This window comes from Hippopotamus amphibius, chromosome 9 (genome assembly GCF_030028045.1).
Source record: "Hippopotamus amphibius kiboko isolate mHipAmp2 chromosome 9, mHipAmp2.hap2, whole genome shotgun sequence".
Taxonomy (NCBI): domain Eukaryota; kingdom Metazoa; phylum Chordata; class Mammalia; order Artiodactyla; family Hippopotamidae; genus Hippopotamus; species Hippopotamus amphibius.
In genome coordinates, this window is record NC_080194.1 from 64,501,489 (window position 1) to 64,519,517 (window position 18,029).

At 35.1% G+C, this 18,029-nt stretch overlaps 1 protein-coding gene across 20 annotated transcripts in view; it reads left to right on the top strand.

Annotated features, from left to right (window-relative positions):
- The window catches only part of PICALM (phosphatidylinositol binding clathrin assembly protein), a 99,349-nt gene that overhangs the window by 28,171 nt on the left and 53,149 nt on the right, over window positions 1-18,029 (top strand). For 18 of the 20 annotated variants that reach the window (XM_057747848.1, XM_057747852.1, XM_057747853.1 and 15 more), the window contains exons 2-4: window positions 2,325-2,467; window positions 5,796-5,871; window positions 9,387-9,489. In XM_057747848.1, the coding sequence (XP_057603831.1) occupies window positions 2,325-2,467; window positions 5,796-5,871; window positions 9,387-9,489 (322 nt within the window). The remainder of the gene's footprint in view (window positions 1-2,324; window positions 2,468-5,795; window positions 5,872-9,386; window positions 9,490-18,029) is intronic. The other 2 variants (XM_057747864.1, XM_057747865.1) reach the window with 2 other exon arrangements.

Consider the following 18,029-nt stretch of genomic DNA (forward strand, 5'->3'; position numbering starts at 1 on the left):
TGCCAGTAAAACCCCTCAGAGAGTGTGATCATCACCCTTCTAAATTTCTGAATGCTCCCAGAAGTGGTGACCTCTTCTTAAGGAGAAATAGGATCTGAACTCTGGCTTTGGCAGTGATAGTGGGATGGAGAGAAGGTGGGATTGTTAGAGGTTTAGGAGACTTGGTTACTGATTGGCTCCAGGGAGTGTTTATAAGCACGTGGGTGCACATGCACACGCATACACACACACAGGTAGGAACACCTTTGGGCATGTATTATGACAAGAAATTTTGTGACAGGTTCAGTTTGGGAAACTAAGATTCTGAGAAGTAAAATGACTTGATGTCATTGTGAGAAAGTAACTATTTAAGAATTTAATAGCTTATCAAGATAGTTTCTGGAATGATACAGAAAAATATATAAGGATAAATCCATGGGAGAAAAGGGAGCTAGGAATATAACTTCTTATAATTAAGTTCAGGACTTGACCACTGTGCTTGAAGTTTTAAAGGATTCAGAGTGAGCAAGACATAGACAGGCCTTGCCCCTGGTAAATATATTTTGAGAGACACAAAATTTATCTTTGGGAATAAGACAAATACAGTATATTCAGTGCTATAGGACAGGTATAAAGTACTATTCAAGAAGTTTCAGAGAAGGCAGAGATCAAATTATAAAATACCAGAAGTAAAATATCAGAAGCTGAGCTGTGCAAACCAAGTTGAATGTACCATTTAAATTTTTTGCACGTAGTCTCAATTGTGAAAGCCTTGTGTCGTTTTCCTGTTCCATGGGCATTCTGTTTGACTGTGCTTTGTTCTTCAGGCATTGTTGGTCAGGGTAACTGCTTATCTAAAATGCATTTGCTTATCAGATGTTAAACTGTATAGTAATCAAATCTATTAGAACAAACATTTTTGAAAGATTATAAGCAGATAAATGGTCATAGTTACATTGATGTTTCTTACTAGCAATCACGGCCAAGTTAGGTCGCTTGAATTCATACTTATTCATTAGGTACTAAAGGTTAGAAGTGGACAGAAATGCTAATGAGTCACAGATAACTAATTTTTTCCCCTTTATGATAGGTATAGGTGAGGTATTCATACACTTTGTTTTATGTATACGTTAAAGCAACTCATTTCTTGGTCTTCCTCTTCATTGTCTCTAAGTTGGACCATATTTTGTATTTTCTTCATTGAATTTGCCAATAATATCTCTGAAGCAGATTGGAGGTGAAACTGCAGTACGTTAATTTCAGTTTTTGGTGCTAAAACAGTTGTAAATTAGATGATTTTATGGTAATACTTTCCAATTATTTATATTTTAAAATATAAAATTAGAACTTACATTGTTTTAACTGTTTCCAGAGTAATAACTGAGTAGAGTTCCTAGGTCATTTCTTTGGTAATGAAACTTTCAGTCCATTTTCAGTTTTGTTTGTCAGTGTTAGCTAGTTTAATATCAAGTGAAAACTGAGCTAACTCAGTAGAACTGAAGGAAGAAAAGAATGAGAATCCTGTTCACTCGCAGACCACATATATGCTCTATTAGTGCAAACACAGCATTCAAGGGGGGATATTAATAAAGGTGTTTGACCTTCATCTTTTTTATGCTTCCATAAGTATGAATTTTTAAAGTTTTCTTTTAAACGTAGGGATGAATAATATTACTATTATAACTGAAGGATTTTTAAAAAAATGAATAAATTTATTTATCGGCTGTGTTGGGTCTTCGTTGCTTTCACACGGCAAGCAGGGGCTACTCTTTGTTGTGGTGCGCAGGCTCCTCATTGCCATGGCTTCTCTTGTGGAGCACAGGCTCTAGGTGCGTGGGTTTCAGTAGTTGCGACACATGGGCTCAATAGTTGTGACTCATAGGCTCTGAAGTGCAGGCTCAATAGTTGTGGCACATGGATTTACTTGCTCCGCCGGCTGTGGGATCTTCCTGGTGCAGGGATCAAACTCGTGTCCCCTGCGTTGGCAGGTGGATTCTTCACCACTGCGCCACCTAGGAAGCCCAACTCTGAAAATTTATGAGTAGTAAGAGAACTGAAAGTTACTAAGGGTCTTGAAAAGGTTCCTTTTGTGATAAATAAAATACTTAAGGGTGGAGGGAGCTTGATTTACTTTCTGGTATTATCAGTCAATCATGTGATATTAATCAATACCTTGTTTACTTCTCAGGTAGAAGTACTGTCTCAGTTGTTCTCTTGAGAGATTTTTAACAACTTCTCCAAACTATCCATTGTTCTACTCTTGTTAGGTCTTTAGTATGCAGATCTAGCATTAAAAATAAATTAAATAAAGCCAGAGTAAATTAATCTTTTTTTTTTTATTGCAGACTTAATTCAGTGCACAAATGAGATGAATGTGAACATCCCACAGTTGGCAGACAGTTTATTTGAGAGAACTACTAACAGTAGTTGGGTGGTGGTCTTCAAATCTCTCATTACAACTCACCATTTGATGGTGTATGGAAATGAGGTAAGCAGTATTTTTGGTTAATGAGTATACTGGAGTGTTAACTGATTCAGCTTGTTTCTCTCACTGACACTTCAGAAATGGCTATAGCTAACTGAATCATAGGTAAAAAGGGCAAGGTGCTTATGGGGAAATGTAGTTGTAGACCCCATACTTTGAGGAGAGATGGCCTCTAAGTCAGAAAGCAGAAAATGGGTCAGAGCACAGGGGACTTTCCATAATGGGATCAAGAAGCAAAGATTAATGCCTAGAGATGGATTCTGTAAGCAGCACTGGTTTTTGCAGGCCTTTGTGTATGGATTGTATATTTGTCTATATTCATTTGCTTTTCTATTATAGCCCGGATTTCTGTCTGATCTCATATAGTTGTCTGTAGAAGCTCTTTGTCTAGTTCAAGGCTGCGGTATTAAGGACTAAGATGCCATTTTGCTGAGAAGGACTGGCTGAAGAATGCCTTCTTCAGCAGAGTTGTGTCTAAAGTCTTTGTTGCCCAAAAAGGGTAACAAATAAGATGCATAAGCTTTTGCAATTTAATGTTTGGAGAGAATCGTCTTGTTTTCATGATAGCCCAATAGCTTATTTTTGAATTCTTAGGTAGTTTTCCCAGCCTAGTATGCTTACTTGTAAAATTGTGTCAAAGGAATATTTAAAATTGTGTTAAAAGAAAATCTGGAAGGAGCTAGATAATTTTAGTTCCTTGGTATGTACCTTAGAAAAATGCAGACCACTGGTTGCTGGGAGATAGCTCACATAGAGATGAGGAGGGACTTTATTCATTGATATCAGATTTCTAAAGATGACTTTCTGACATCCATCACTTTACTCATTAATTTGGGTTTTTCAGTCATGAGACTTTGCTGTCATCTTTGACCAGTACCAAAGAGAACATTATTAAAGTTCAGAATTAAAGCAGAAATTTACCGACAATTTTTACATTGCAACAGATCGGTTTGCATGTTTTGGGTGTTCCCTTCTGGTCCTGTCATAATTTAGATGAAATATAATATTTAGCCTCTTTTAATATATCATATTATAGTAAGCATCTCCATGCTCTGTGTTCTCTGTATTTATCACTTTTAATGACTACATAATTGATCATCCATTCCATCATTTTCTTAATTCTTCTTTTTCCTGGAAACTTAGTTTTCTGATTGTTCACTGTTACGTTACCACATTGAATGATTTTATTTGTAGTTTTTAAGTTTTAAAAATTATTTCCAGAAGCATTACCTGAAATATGATTACTTAGGTAACAGACCGTGACCATTTTTAGGACGTATGTTTCTCAGTTGCTTTCTGATTCATTGTAAGCAGTATAGAGTCAATAGAAAAATTTGGATATACCAGCTTCGGTGTAACTGGAAATATTTTGATCTTAACTAGGATAATAGTTTCTTTTAACTAAGATCATGATCATTTATTCAGAAGAATTTCAGGCTTATATGTATTTTTTACCTTTTTAGAAAATATACGTAGTTTATTCTTTAAAAAGAAAAAGCCACAAATACAACCAACTGCAATGCCAGATAAAGAGGCAGACTATTAGTGGTGACTTTCAGAGGTAAATAAGGTGACAATTCCAGAAGCAAAACCTTTATAAAGGCAAAGAAACAGAAAGTTGATTGTCGTTCCTTACAGTTGACTGACAGGAGGAAAAAGGTAGCATTTCAGTAGTGGTTTTTAGGTAAACTGTAGTTTCCCTTCAGCAACTAAGAGAAATCTGATGCTTTGCTCTCTCTCTTTTTTTTTTTTCTGTGCTAGTTTGTACAACCCTCAGGTTTTTGCATTGGCAAGTGTTATTGGTCTGTGAGAGAGTATGCATAGAATTTCACTATGCTATGGTGATAGAAATTACATAGAACAGTAGTTCTCAAATAGGGCAGGGGAGGAGAGTGATTTTCACCCCCAAGGGACATTGCTCATAATTGGAGGGGATGCTACTGGCATGTAGTAGGTAGAGGCTACTGGCATGCTAAAATATTTTATAATGCACAGGACACACCCGCACAAAAAAGAATTATCAAAACTTATGAAAATCATAGAGTGTAACGTTGTCTTAGGATATTTTAACACCTTTTTGAAACAGGTTGTTGTAGAATAAATGATGAAACAAATTGTTTACAAATTGTTTTTCAGAATCCTGCTTTGTTAGTTTGGGGTGATCTCTGACAAACAAGATTGAGTCAGAGGAGTGATGGTGTACATAAAATTGATAGTAACCCTCTGCATACATTTACAAAAAAGTAATCCTTTTTAAAGGAAACTGAAAGGAGTTTCTTTAGCTATTTTAGAGGTTGTATGTAAAAGGAAATTAAGATAGTGTTCTGAGGTAAGCACTTCAGAGAGGGTTTTGACAGTATTATGAGAAGATGAACTTTTATACACATGCTGACCCAAAATTCAGCCCTAAGTATATATCATGAGAAGTTCTTGCATGTTTGCATGTGGAGAGCGGTACAAAGATGTCAGTGAACATTGTTAACAGTGAAATTGGAAAGAACTTAAATATCCATATAGAAATGGGTACATAATGATATAGTAGTGCATTGAAATACTCAAATATTGTTTAAAATGAATGAACTATCTAGTACATATATTAAATGGATAATTCTTGGGAAGAAGTTGTCATAAAGCACATTGGAAAAGAATAAGTAGTGTATGTATGGTATTTCTGTAAGTTTAAAATAGAAAACAAAATTATATAGAGTTTATAGATGTAGTAGAATTGTAAAAACATTTGTGGGGATGATATAAACCTACTTCAAAAAAGTGATTGCCTCTGAAGAGGGAGGGAGAGAGGGGGGGAGGGAAGAGAATGGCATTGAAGACATGTGTCTTCAGTAGTCTATAATTTGATTCTGTAAGGGAATCTAAAGTGATTATGGTAATGTGTTTAATCTAGACAGTGGGTAAGAGAATGTCTGTAATGTTATGCTCCAGTATGATTACAGATATTTTCTTTTTTAAAAAACAGTCATAAAAGCTTTTGGGTCACCAGGTATCTGTTTAAAATAAAGGCACCATCTGAGTGTGATTAACTGTAGCCATGATATGCTGTAGTAAAGCCAGAAGTTACTGCTGCTTGTTTAAAAGTGCCTGTTTCCTTTCATTTTAACTTTAATACCATAGCTGTGGGCATTAGACTTTAATAAATTCCTGCATGCTAGTGAAAAATATGTTTTACATTTTTAGGAGGACTGAGGATGGTGAATTTAAACTAGATAAGAGCAATGGAATGTGTTAACCACTCCTTTCTCCCCTAATTCTCAAATTAGAGTTTCTTAGATGGCAGTACTATTTGACATAATTATTTGTTTTTTTTTTCCCCCAGCGTTTTATTCAGTATTTGGCTTCAAGAAACACGTTGTTTAACTTAAGCAATTTTTTGGATAAAAGTGGATTGCAAGGTAAAGACAACTTATTCATTATAGAAAATCAAGAGTGACTCCATTTGAGGATTACTACAGAGATTGAACTCTTTCCTTTAGAACATGTGCTATGGAGGAACCTCATGTTTTAGTGAAGGTTGTAGGGAAGGGAAAACTGTCTTTTTGTGTGAAGATTAAGATTGACTTTGCTACTTGACACCCAGAGCTCTTTGAGAAGCACTACAAGGTAGCAGTTTGAGAGCATGGGTTCTGGAACTAGACTGCCTGGGTTCGAATTGCATCTCTAACACTTAACCAGCTGCATAAACTTGAGCAAGTTACTTCACCTCTCTGCATCTGTAAAATCAGGGATAATGATAGCACCCACCCTGTAGGATTATCATGAGGCTTAACCTAGTTATACATGTAAAGTGCCTAGAATGATGGCTGGCACATAGGAAACACTATGTAAGTATCTGCTTTCTTTGTTGTTGTTATTATTTTATGCTTTATTCCAAGAAATGTAGTTGGGAATATCATACATTTTAGTAGTAAAGGTAAGTATAATGTGTTATTCAGATGAATTGCTCATTGATACTTACCTGTTATCCTATTTATGTTACTTTTGATTCAGTAACTTGGAATTGCTGTAATCTGGTATTGTAACCCTCCACGTACATTCTGTCTTAATGGGATCTGTTATACTTAGTTCTAGAACTAAGCTGTTAGCATTACAGAATGTTAACTCTAGGAAGAGCCTCATAAAGGACGTATTAAGACCATACTAAGACATACTAAAGAAATACTCAGCAATAAGGTTCAACTGGAAAATATCTTTAGAGAAGGTGGGATCTGTGCTGCCCTTTGAAAGATGCATGAGGACGGGAGTTGGCTTAAGCAAAGGTATACAGATGGATGTGGACGTGAAAGAGAAAGAGCAGAGGGTGTTTAAGATTTATAGAACAAATGAATGTGAATAGAATGTAGGATGAGGTATTGGAGAACATGTAGTAGCAGATAGCCCTCAAGAAGCTGTCTGGGGCCAAAATCATGCACAAAAGATTTTGATATAGTTGGGATTTTATAATGCAGTGGGAAACCATCAGAGCTTTTTGGGTTGAGGGAGGAGGAGAGAGGGAGTGTGTGTTACAAAGAAAGCACCATAGCACAGTGTTGGTTGGATTAGAGTGAATAAAGTCTTAAAGATCTTGAGAGTGCTCTGGTCATTATTTTGATCATCTAGTAGAGAGTTAACGAGGGTTTGTGGCTTTTGTGGAAATAAAAATCAATGGAATGCAGTGACTAGCTGTGTTTGTGATTAGGAACTGTCCAGTTCAAAACTTGTTTACTTTTGGTAGATGGAAGTATTAATTAGAATAAATTGAATACCCAGTCTCCCAGAGATTCTGGATACATAGGACCAACTGTTACAAGGTTGATTTTACTTTAATGAGAGATATAATGCCTTAAATAGTTAAGGGGGGAAAATGAAGTAGTGGAATCCCTTTTTCAAATAAAATCTTAAATAGAAGCTAGATATATATAGCAGATGAAACTGGAGCTGCTGTGTTTTCAGGAATATGGAGAAAACTCTGCCAGCTCATCTTTTTATTTCTGCTTTCCCCCTTACTCAGTTCATTTGAACTAGAAGAGTCTGTGGAAAACAATATGCAAACCACTACTGTAGAGCAGAATATATGCATATGTCCAAGTGGGTTTTTTATGTCTTATTAGCTACTGATTTTCTACTTTCTTAATACGAAAATTAAGCACTTCTAGTGATAAGGCTTTAACGCTTTCATTCGTTTTATGTAGAGAACAGGTTTTAGGCCTTTTATTTAAAGTTCGTATTCTAAAGAGATTTATGAAGGTAAGACTGAAATGATAATTCAGTGGTTTTTTAATTTTGATTGCTGATGTATTTCGTTGGGTGCAGTCTGGTGTATTTTATTAAATATATATTGGGTGTTATACTGGGTGTATTTAATATAAATTTTTAGTCTAGTAAGTGAGATAGACACTATATCTAACAACTCTGAGTTGTACTTGGAGTAAGAATAATATGGGAGGATAAAGAGTTCACAGAAAGTTTCAGAGATTGTAACTTGAAGGATGAGGTATTTCTTCCATTAGCAAGGATGCAGTAGAGTGGATTAGAGGGAACAATATTAACTAAAGAGCTAAAGAATGTGAGTATGTAACACCTTGTAAAATACACTAGTAGCTATGAGGATATCTGAGGACAGTGATTTTTTTTTTTTCTTTCACTGATTTTTCTCCGGTGGCAAATTAGTGGCCATTCAAGAAATATTTGCTGAAGGCTTCCTAGGTGGCGCAGTGGTTAAGAATCCGCCTGCCAATGCAGGGGACACGGGTTCGAGCCCTGCTCCAGGAAGATCCCACATGCCTCGGAGCAGCTAAACCCGTGTGCCACAACTATTGAGCCTGTGCTTTAGAGCCCATGAGCCACAACTATTGAGCCCATATGCTGCAACTATTGAAGCCCACGCACCTAGAGCCCGTGCTCCGCAACACGAGAAGCCACAGCAATGAGGAGCCTGTACACCACAGCGAAGAGTAGCCCCCACTCACCGCAACTAAAAGAAAGCCTGCACACAGCCAAAAAGACCCAACACAGCCAATAAAATAAAATAAGTTTAAAAAAAAAAGAAATATTTGCTAAATAAATGAATTGGTGATTATGTAAAATCCAGTCACTTTACTTTTTTTTTTTTTTTGCTGCTTTTGGTATTACCTTTTTAGGGTAGCAGAGACTGTCAGCTAAAGTTAAATTTGTTAGACCAACTAAAATAGAATGGACCTGCTTTTACAATGAGGAGCAAAAGTTTATAGACTTCCTTGAGCCAGGCAATAGCTAAAACACAGTTTGTTTGGTTTTGTTTTTTAATAGTATTGGTTAGATTTTATGATGCTGAAGTTTCAAATCTCATGATTGTGATGAAACAAAATCTTAGAATGATTTAGGTATTCATTTTGAAAGTTTAGTTGAAAACATTCATATAATTGGTTTTTGTTAGGCCTTAAACTTCCATATTGCCATTTCTTTCATTGTACTATGCAATAATTTTCTCTGCTACTTATAAGTAATACTTATAACTAGGCACACATAAGTTATGGTTGTTCTAAATCATATGCAACTAAAGATTGATAAGTATGAAAATTATTAAATTAATTAGTGATTTGAGGAGTGAGGTTGTGTTCCATAGGATGTTTAATTTGAGTTGTGATGTTGTCAAGTAGATAAGAAAACAGGTTTTTCAATTCCTGATAAATAAAGATAGGAATGTTGGTCAGAAGTAAAACAGAATTATTATTTTAGTGAAGTTCTAAGGGGGAAGATTTTTCTAAGCCATGTATGACATAACTGACTTTAAAATGTGAAGTATTAGAGATTTTAATGTCACTTAATTTATGTCACTAAATTGAAGGTGGGATAACAAGATGATATGGCCATTGGATGAAATGAGTTGGTTTTCTAAGCTAATTGGGATTTTAATAATTTATGATACCCTTTTCTGTTTCTTTTTTTACAGGATATGACATGTCTACCTTTATTAGGCGGTATAGTAGATATCTAAATGAAAAAGCAGTTTCATACAGACAAGTTGCATTTGATTTCACAAAAGTGAAAAGAGGGTGAGTTAAGGTTTCTTTCTTTTATTCTTTTTTTTGACATCTAATGGATTTGAATATTTTAAAATGTAAACTGTAGGCATTATTGATTATGAATTATGGAGTTTTAGGCCAGTTTTAAAAGATGAACTTCATTTTTCTTTGAAGAAGTATATCAGATACTTTTTGCATGAGGATTTTCAAAGTTCTTTTAAATTTTATAACAGCTTCATTGAGACAGAATTCATGCAACATAAAATTCACCCTTTTGAAGTGTACAGTTAAGCAGTTTTTAGTGTATTTACAAAGTTGTGCAGCATCACTGCTATCTAATCCCAAAACATTTCATTGCTTCCCATTTTCCTCTTCCTCTAGACCCTGGCAACCGCAAATCTACTTTATATCTCTATGGATTTGTCTGTTCTGAACATTTCATATAAGTGGGATCATACAATACGTGGCCTTTTGTGTCTGACTTCTTTCGTTTAGCATAATGTATTCAAGGTGTAGCATCTTTGTTGTAGCATGCATCAGTACTTCATTCCTTTTTATGGCCAAATAGTATTCTGTCATGTAGAATATACTGCATTTTATTTATTCATCAGCTGATAAACATTTGAATGGTTTCTACTCTTGGCTCGTAGGAGTAATGCTGCTGTGAGCATTAGCATATGAGTTTTTGTGTGGATTATCTTCTCAGTCCTCTTGGATACATACCTGGAATTCCTGGATCATATGGTAGCTCTTAAGTTTAGCTTTATGAGGAACAGCCAAACCATTTTTTTTAACCATTTAAATTAATTGAAGTATAGTTAATTTACAGTGCTGTGTTAGTTTCTTCTGTACAGCAAAGTGAATCAGTTATATATCTACAAATATATGTATTCTTTCAGATTCTTTTCCATTATAGATTATTATAAGATATTGAATATAGTTTCCTGTGCTATGCAGTAGGTCCTTGTTGTTTATCTGATGTATATATATATATATATAGTAGTGTGTATATGTTAATCCCAAACTTCTAATTTACCTCCTCCCCTCCACTATCCCCTTTGGTAACCATAAGTTTGTTTTCGATGTCTGTGAGTCTATTTATGTTTTGTGAATAAGTTCACTTATATCGTTTTTGTAGATTCCACATAAAAGTGATATATAATATTTGTCTTTCTCTGTCCGACTTACTTCACTTAGTATGATAATCTCTGGGTCCATCCATGTTGCTGCAGGTGGCATTACTGCATTCTTTTTAATGGCTGAGTAATATTCCTGTGTGTGTGTGTGTACACGTACACACACACACACACCACATCTTTATCCATTCATCTGTCCTTGATGGACACTTAGGTTGCTTCCATGTCTTAGCTATTGTAAATTTGGTGCTGCTGGGAACATTGGGGTGCACGTATCTTTTTGAATTAGAGTTTTCTCCAGATATATGCCCAAGAGTGGGATTGTTGGATCGTATAGTTACTCTCTTTTTCGTTTTTTAAGGAACCTCCATACTGTTCTCCATAGTGGCTGCTCCAGTTTACATTCCCACCAGCAGTGAAGGAGAGTTTCTTTTCCTCCATACCCTTTCCAGCATTTATTGTTTGTAGAATTTAATGATGACCATTTTGACTGGTGTGAGGTGATACCTCATTGTAGTTCTGATTTGCATTTCTCTAATAATGAGTGATACTGCGCATCTTTTCATGTGCCTGTTGAGCATCTGTATGTCCTCTTTGGAGAAATGTCTATTTAGGTCCCCCCACCCCCACCCCAGCTTTTTTTTTATTTTGCCTATTTTTTGATTGGATTTTTTGTTGTTTGTTTTTTTCTTTTTATATTAAGCTGTATGAAATGTTTGTGTACTTTAGAAATTAATCCATTGTTGGTAGCATTGTTCACAAATAATTTCTCCCAGTCCATAAGTTCTCTCTTCATTTTGTTTATGGTTTCCTTTGCTGTGCAAAAGCTTTTAAATTGAATTAGGTCTCATTTGTTTATTTTTGTTCTTACCTCCATTACTCTAGGAGATGGATCCAAAAAAATATTGCTGTGATTTATGTCAAAGAGTGTCCTGCCTGAGTTTTTTTAAAAATTCGTTTATTTATTTATTGGCTGAGTTTGGTCTTCATTGCTGTGTGCCGGCTTTCTCTAGTTGCAGTGAGCGGGGGCTACTCTTTGTTATGGTGCGTGGGCTTCTCGTTGTCGTCGCTTCTCGTTGCCGTGGCTTCTCTTGTTGTGGAGCATAGGCTCTAGGTGCACAGGCTTCAGTAGTTGCAGCAGGTGGGCTCAATAGTTGTGGCTTGTGGGCTTTAGAGCACAGGCTCACTAGTTGTGGCATTTGGGCTTAGTTGCTCTTCGGCATGTGGGATCTTCCTGGACCAAGGATTGAACCTGTGTCCCCTGCATTGGCAGGCAGATTCTTAACCACTGTGCCACCAGGGAAGTCCCTGCCTGAGTTTTCTTCTAGGAGTTTTATAGTATCTGGTCTTACATTTAGGTCTTTAATCCATTTTGAGTTTATTTTTGTATATGGTGTTAGAGAGTGTTCTAATCTTTCTTTTACACGTAGCTGTCCAGTTTTCCCAGCATCACTTACTGAAGAGACTGTCTTTTCTCCACTGTATATTTTTGCCTCCTTTATCATAGATTAATTGACCATAAGTGCATGAGTTTATTTCTGGGCTTTCTATCCTGTTCCATTGATCTGTATGTCTGGTTTTGTGCCAGTATCATACTATTTTGATTACTGTAGCTTTGTTTTATAGCCTGAAGTCAGGGGGCATGATTCCTCCAGCTCTATTCTTCTTTCTCAAAATTGTTTTGGCTTTTTAGGGTCTTTTGTGTTTCCATACAAATTTGAAATTTTTTTGTTCTAATTCTGTGAAAAAAATGCCATTGGTAATTTGACAGGGATTGCATTGAATCCATAGATTGCCTTGGTATTAAGGTCATTTTAAGAATATTAATTCTTCCAACCCAGGAACACAGAGTATCTTTCCATCTGTTTGTGTCATCTTCAGTTTCTTTCATCAGTGTCTTACAGTTTTTGGAGTACAGGTGTTTTGCCTCCTTAGGTAACAAACTATTTTTCAAAGTAGTTGAACCATTTTACATTCCCACTAGCAATGTATACAGGTTCCAGTCTTTCCACATTCTTGTCAGTGCTTCTTATCTTCTGTCTTTTTTATTATAGCCATCCTAGTGGGTGTGAGGTGGTATATCATCGTGTTTTGGTTTGTAGTTTCCTGATGGCTAATAATGTTGAGTGTCTTTTATGTGCTTATTGGCCATTTGTATATCTTCTTTGGAAAAATGTCTGTTCAAGTCCTTTGCGTGTTTTTAATTGGGTTGTCTTTATTGTTGAGTTGTAGGAGATTTTTTTTTAATATATTCTGGACATCAGTTCCTTATATATATAATTTGCAAATATTTTCTCACCTTCTGTGGCTTGTCTTCACTTTTTTAATGGTATTCTTAGAAAGATGTAAGTTTTTAATTTTGATGGATTTCAATTTGTTTATTTATTTTTTGGTTGCTTGTACTTTTGGCATCATATCTAAGAAGATTGCTTAATCCAAGATCACAAAGATTTACTCCTACATTTTTTCTCAGTTTTATAGTTTTAGCTCTTACATTTAGGTTTTGATCCATTTTGAATTATTTTTTGTATATGGTATGAGGTATGGGTGCACATTCATTCTTCTCTATGTGGATATTCTGTTATCCCAGCACCATTTGTTGAAGACTTTTCCTTTCCTATTGAATGGTCTTAATGAAAATGGATTGATCATAAAATGTAAAGGTTTATTTCTGGACTCTCAGTTCTGTTCTGTTGATCTATATCTGTCCTCATGCCAGTACCACAGTGTCTTGAGTAATGTTACTTGGTAGTAAGTTTTGAAATTGAGAAGTATGAGTTCTCCAGCTCTCTTCTTATTTTTCAAGATTGTTTTGGCTATTCTGATATACAGATATCTTGCATTTCCATATGAATTTTAGGATTATCAATTTCTGCAGAAATGGTAGCTGGATTTTGATAGAGATTGCATTTAATCTGTAGATCAAATTCGGAAGTGTTAAGTATCTTAACACATTGTCTCTGATCCATAAATACAGGATGTCTTTCTGTTTATCTTGTGTAATTTCTTTCTGTGCTGTTTTGTATTTAAGGTTCTTTTTAATCTTGAATGCAGAGGTTGAATTTCTTGCTATGCCCTAAATCACAGTCTTTTGGTCCTAAGAACTAATCTCATGAGTGATAGAATTGGTGCTTCTATATCTGATAAAGATCGGTGTACAGGCTTTTCTTAGGATAAACGATGAGTGCTCAGGAAAGAAGACATTCTTAGGGGGCATTGATGACCCTTGTAACTATGGAGGCCTGCCCTGAGGGGAATCTAGCCTCTGTAGAAATAGTCTGAGTTTCTCTGTTTCCCTGCTCTTTAAAGATCCCAAAGGTCTAAGCAATTAATACGTTCCTCTCAATTGTTCTCTTAACATGTTAAATTACTAGACTGGAATGGAAAATTTAATACAAATGTAAAAGTAACCTCTCAGTTATTCAAGAAGTTTTAAAGCTGAACTCAGATGTTTTCTATGTCACTATTTCAAATTAATCAGGAGGTGATGAGTTTGGAACCTGCCAGAACTAAATTCCACAGGTTTTTGTTTCATATACTTAGGTACTTTGTAGATGATTATGATGGAGGAGCTCATGTTAGAAGTCTGATTCTTAACTCTCGTATTCTGTCCAGTAAACCATTTTCCAGCGGGGCTTATATTAATACTTCCCTATAAAGTGTGTTCAGTTAAAACTGATCAAGGTATTTGTAGATTTCAGATTAATGTATTTTAAAAATTATAACTTTTTTCTAATCTGAAGGGCCAGTTTTGCGGTTGAGGAGTGTTGCTGCCTTTCTATATTTAATAGAGCAAACTTTTATTATTTGGATGAGAACAGCCCTTGATTATACAGAGTGTAATTATTATTGATTTAAAGAAAATTACTTACTTAATGCTAATGAAAAGGAAAGTGAGTCAGAAGACCTGTGATTGAATGAAATCAAACAAAAACAAGAAGTTTTAAAGCTGAACTTTAAACATGATACATATACATATATCAGTATAAATAAGAAAGAAAAATATAGAACATAAGAGTATAAGTTGAAGGTGTGACAGCAGTTAAAATATATTGTGGCAAAAACGTCAGTAGACTGTTTCGGTTTTGGAGAGGAATTGTGTAGTAAATAATAAAGTTTCATTTACTAGGGTAAGAATTTTTTATGTTTACAAAAGTAATAAACTATTAAAAAGATTCAGGCAATATAGCATTCTGACAAAGAATCTTAATATTTTGGTGTATCTAATCTCTTTTCCATGTGTAAATAGAAATAAATATATGTATGAAGGCACTAGAAAATTACTGCTTTCCTCCCTTAATATACATTTAAGATAATTTCAGTGTCTATACACATAGATCATCTCATTCTTTTGAATGGCTTTAGAATTATGTTCTAAGTGTACATTTGATTTATTTCCATTTTTTTATCTTATAAAAGTAATGCATTGACCATTCTTTTTCGCATCTTAAGTGAAGTTTTCTGTAGAATAAATTCTTAGATTTGACAAGTCAAACGGTATGTATATTTAATAAAAGTGGTACCAAATTATTGAGTTAAATACAGTTATAAATACCTCTTCCCCGTTTCCTTCCATTATCATGAAAATGTGTATCATTACAAGTTCATTTTATATTGATTGATGAACTGATTTTTAGATGGTGATATTGAGCCCCTCTCTTTTTAGAAATGCCATTCCTGCTTTGTTAATTGCCTTTCAGTGTCCTTTGCCCACTTTTCTATTGGGCTTTTAAAATTCTTTCCTATTGTCTTAAGAGCTAAACGGCTGTTTAGTCAGATAAATTTAGGTTTGATTTCTAGCTTCACTCTAATTAGATGAGGGATTTTAGTAGGATACTTCAGCCAACTTGCTAACTTTTAAAAAATAGGGGTTTTGAAATAATTTCACTTCCTGAAATGCTGCAAGGATAATACAGGTAACTCCTGTACACTTCACTCAGATTCACCAGTTATTAACATTTTGTCACATTTGCTTAATTAATTTTCTTTGTGTGTGTTTGTATACTTTTGTTTTGATCCATTTGAGAGTGGATTATGTACTTTATGCCTTTTTACAGTTTATAGCTCTTAATACCTCAGTGCCTATTTCCTAAGAACAGGTATCTTTTATTACATAACCATCATTTTGCTAACTTTTTCCACATCATGCCACACAAACTGATGTTATTTGTACAGGGCAGTGGGTTACATGGAGAGGACCACTTGAGGCTGAAGGGTTAGGGATTGATGTGTTGGCGTACATGTAACCCATTTGTGTACCGTAGTAGTGTGCTGTGGCACAATTGGGAAGCCTTGACTTAAGCTCCAAGTTATTTTACCTGTAAATATTTTTTCGTCTGTAGAATGGTGATATTAATAGCACTTATCTATTAGGATTGTTGTGGGAATTAAATGATATATTGTATGCGATGCTTATTAGCACATGGCAAACTAACAAGCTTTTGGATTTATTGGGAAAATAAATTGTCACAGTTTACAAATACTGCCCCTGTTTTCATTTTGTTTTGTTTTTAGCATTATTAAAACTTAACAGTTTTTATCACTTTTTTTTAATCTTTATTTTTGTGGCTATTGTTTTTTAAGCAAACTTGGAGTGGGGTTTTCTACCCTAAAGTGATCAACTAGCTATTTATGTTTTCATTGGGTATTTTTATGGATTCAGTATTTTATATTTAAATCTTTGATTCCTTTAGAATATATCTTAGTATTTAAAAAGTGAGGTAGAGATTTTAATTAGATTAGATTTTTAATAGAAATCTAGGGACATTCAAAGTCAAAATGAATTATTACCCTGACGGTTAAATAACTTTTCACTTAAATATACTTACTTCTTTTATCTAGCCCCTTTATTGTTATTCTGGCAAATTCTTAGTCATTCTTCAAGAAATCACTCAAACATCTTTTTTTTTTTTGAGGAAGCCTTATTTCTGTTAGATTTTATATGATATTATCCCATCCATGAAGACAATATAGTCTTACTCACATTCATATCTTCAGGACTTTCCACAACGTCTAAACATAGTAGATGTTCAGTAGTTTTTGAAAAGATAACTAGATGAGTTTGTAAAGAGTACATTAAATGGTTCTATCAAAAATGGATCCAGTAATTCACTTGTAGATTGATTGATTGATTGATTGATTGATTGATGTTTACTGGCTGTGTTGGGTCTTCGTTACTGCACGCAGGCTTTCTCTAGTTGCAGCAAGCCGGGGCTACTCTTCATTGCAGTGCATGGGCTCCTCATTGCAGTGACTTCGCTTGTTGTGGAGCACGGGCTCTAGGTGCGCAGGCTCAGTAGCTGTGACACATGGGGTTAGTTGCCTCACAGCATGTGGGATCTTCCCAGACCAGGGCTCAAACCCGTGTTCCCTGCATTGGCAGGTGTATTCTTAACCACTGAGCCACAAGGGAAGCCCTAGATATATCTTTAGTTGGTTGTGTTAAACATTGGTTCCTTCATTTTCTTTTTGTTTAACATTCCACTTTTTGATAGTGTTAACTTACCGTGTTGAATTATCTTGAATTCTAAATTAGTATGTTTCAAAGTGACAAAACATTGTTACATCACAAGCAAAAGAAAGACTAATCCAGGTATTGTTTGTGAATAAGAATATGGGTGGTCAGCCTTTTAAGTCATTGCTCTTCTATTTGGGAAACAAGTATCTGAATTTAATTGTAGCCTATTTAAGAAGTAGTAAAAACTTGTGTTCTGCATGGAGTATGAGTTGTCATGCATTTGGTCTGAATCATATTTAAGCATTTGAGTTTGTGAACTGAGTTTTTTGAAGTCTGATGTAAGCACGTGATAACTAAGGATTTTTCTGAATTGAGAAATTTAAGGTTCTCTGGGAAGAAACGATGTGGAGGCTAATGAGAGAGGAAGAATAAAAAATGTTCCCATGGTTTCTGGCCTAAGTCACTGGGGAGATGGCATCTTTTACCGGGAAGGTTTGGGGAGCAGGGTAGGGTAGGGTAGAGTGGTTAAAAATTAAGGATTTAGTTTTGGAAATAATTCGTTTTCAAATGCCGGTAATTTTTTATATCAAGTAGGCAGTTCAACAATACTAACTAGGAACTTTGAGGGTTCTGGTCTGGGAATATAAATATATCAATGGCAGTTTGGTAATTTCTGCCTTGGGGATGACAGTATCCTAGCGAATAAGGTATAGAATGAGAGGAGAGGGCCTAGAAACATCTTGAGATACACAGCATTTATTTTAGAGAATGAGTAGAGGATGAGGAGCCAACGAAAGAGACTAAAAAAGTAATAATGAGGTAAAGAAAACAAGGAGTGAGGGACATAGGGGATGCTAAGAGACTAGAGTATTACCAGATTGAGGGAAACTTTTGAATGATGCTAAGAAGTCTAGTCAGGTAATGTTAGACAGGTACCCATTGGAGAAGCAACATGAAGAGATAAGAGTAGAACTCAT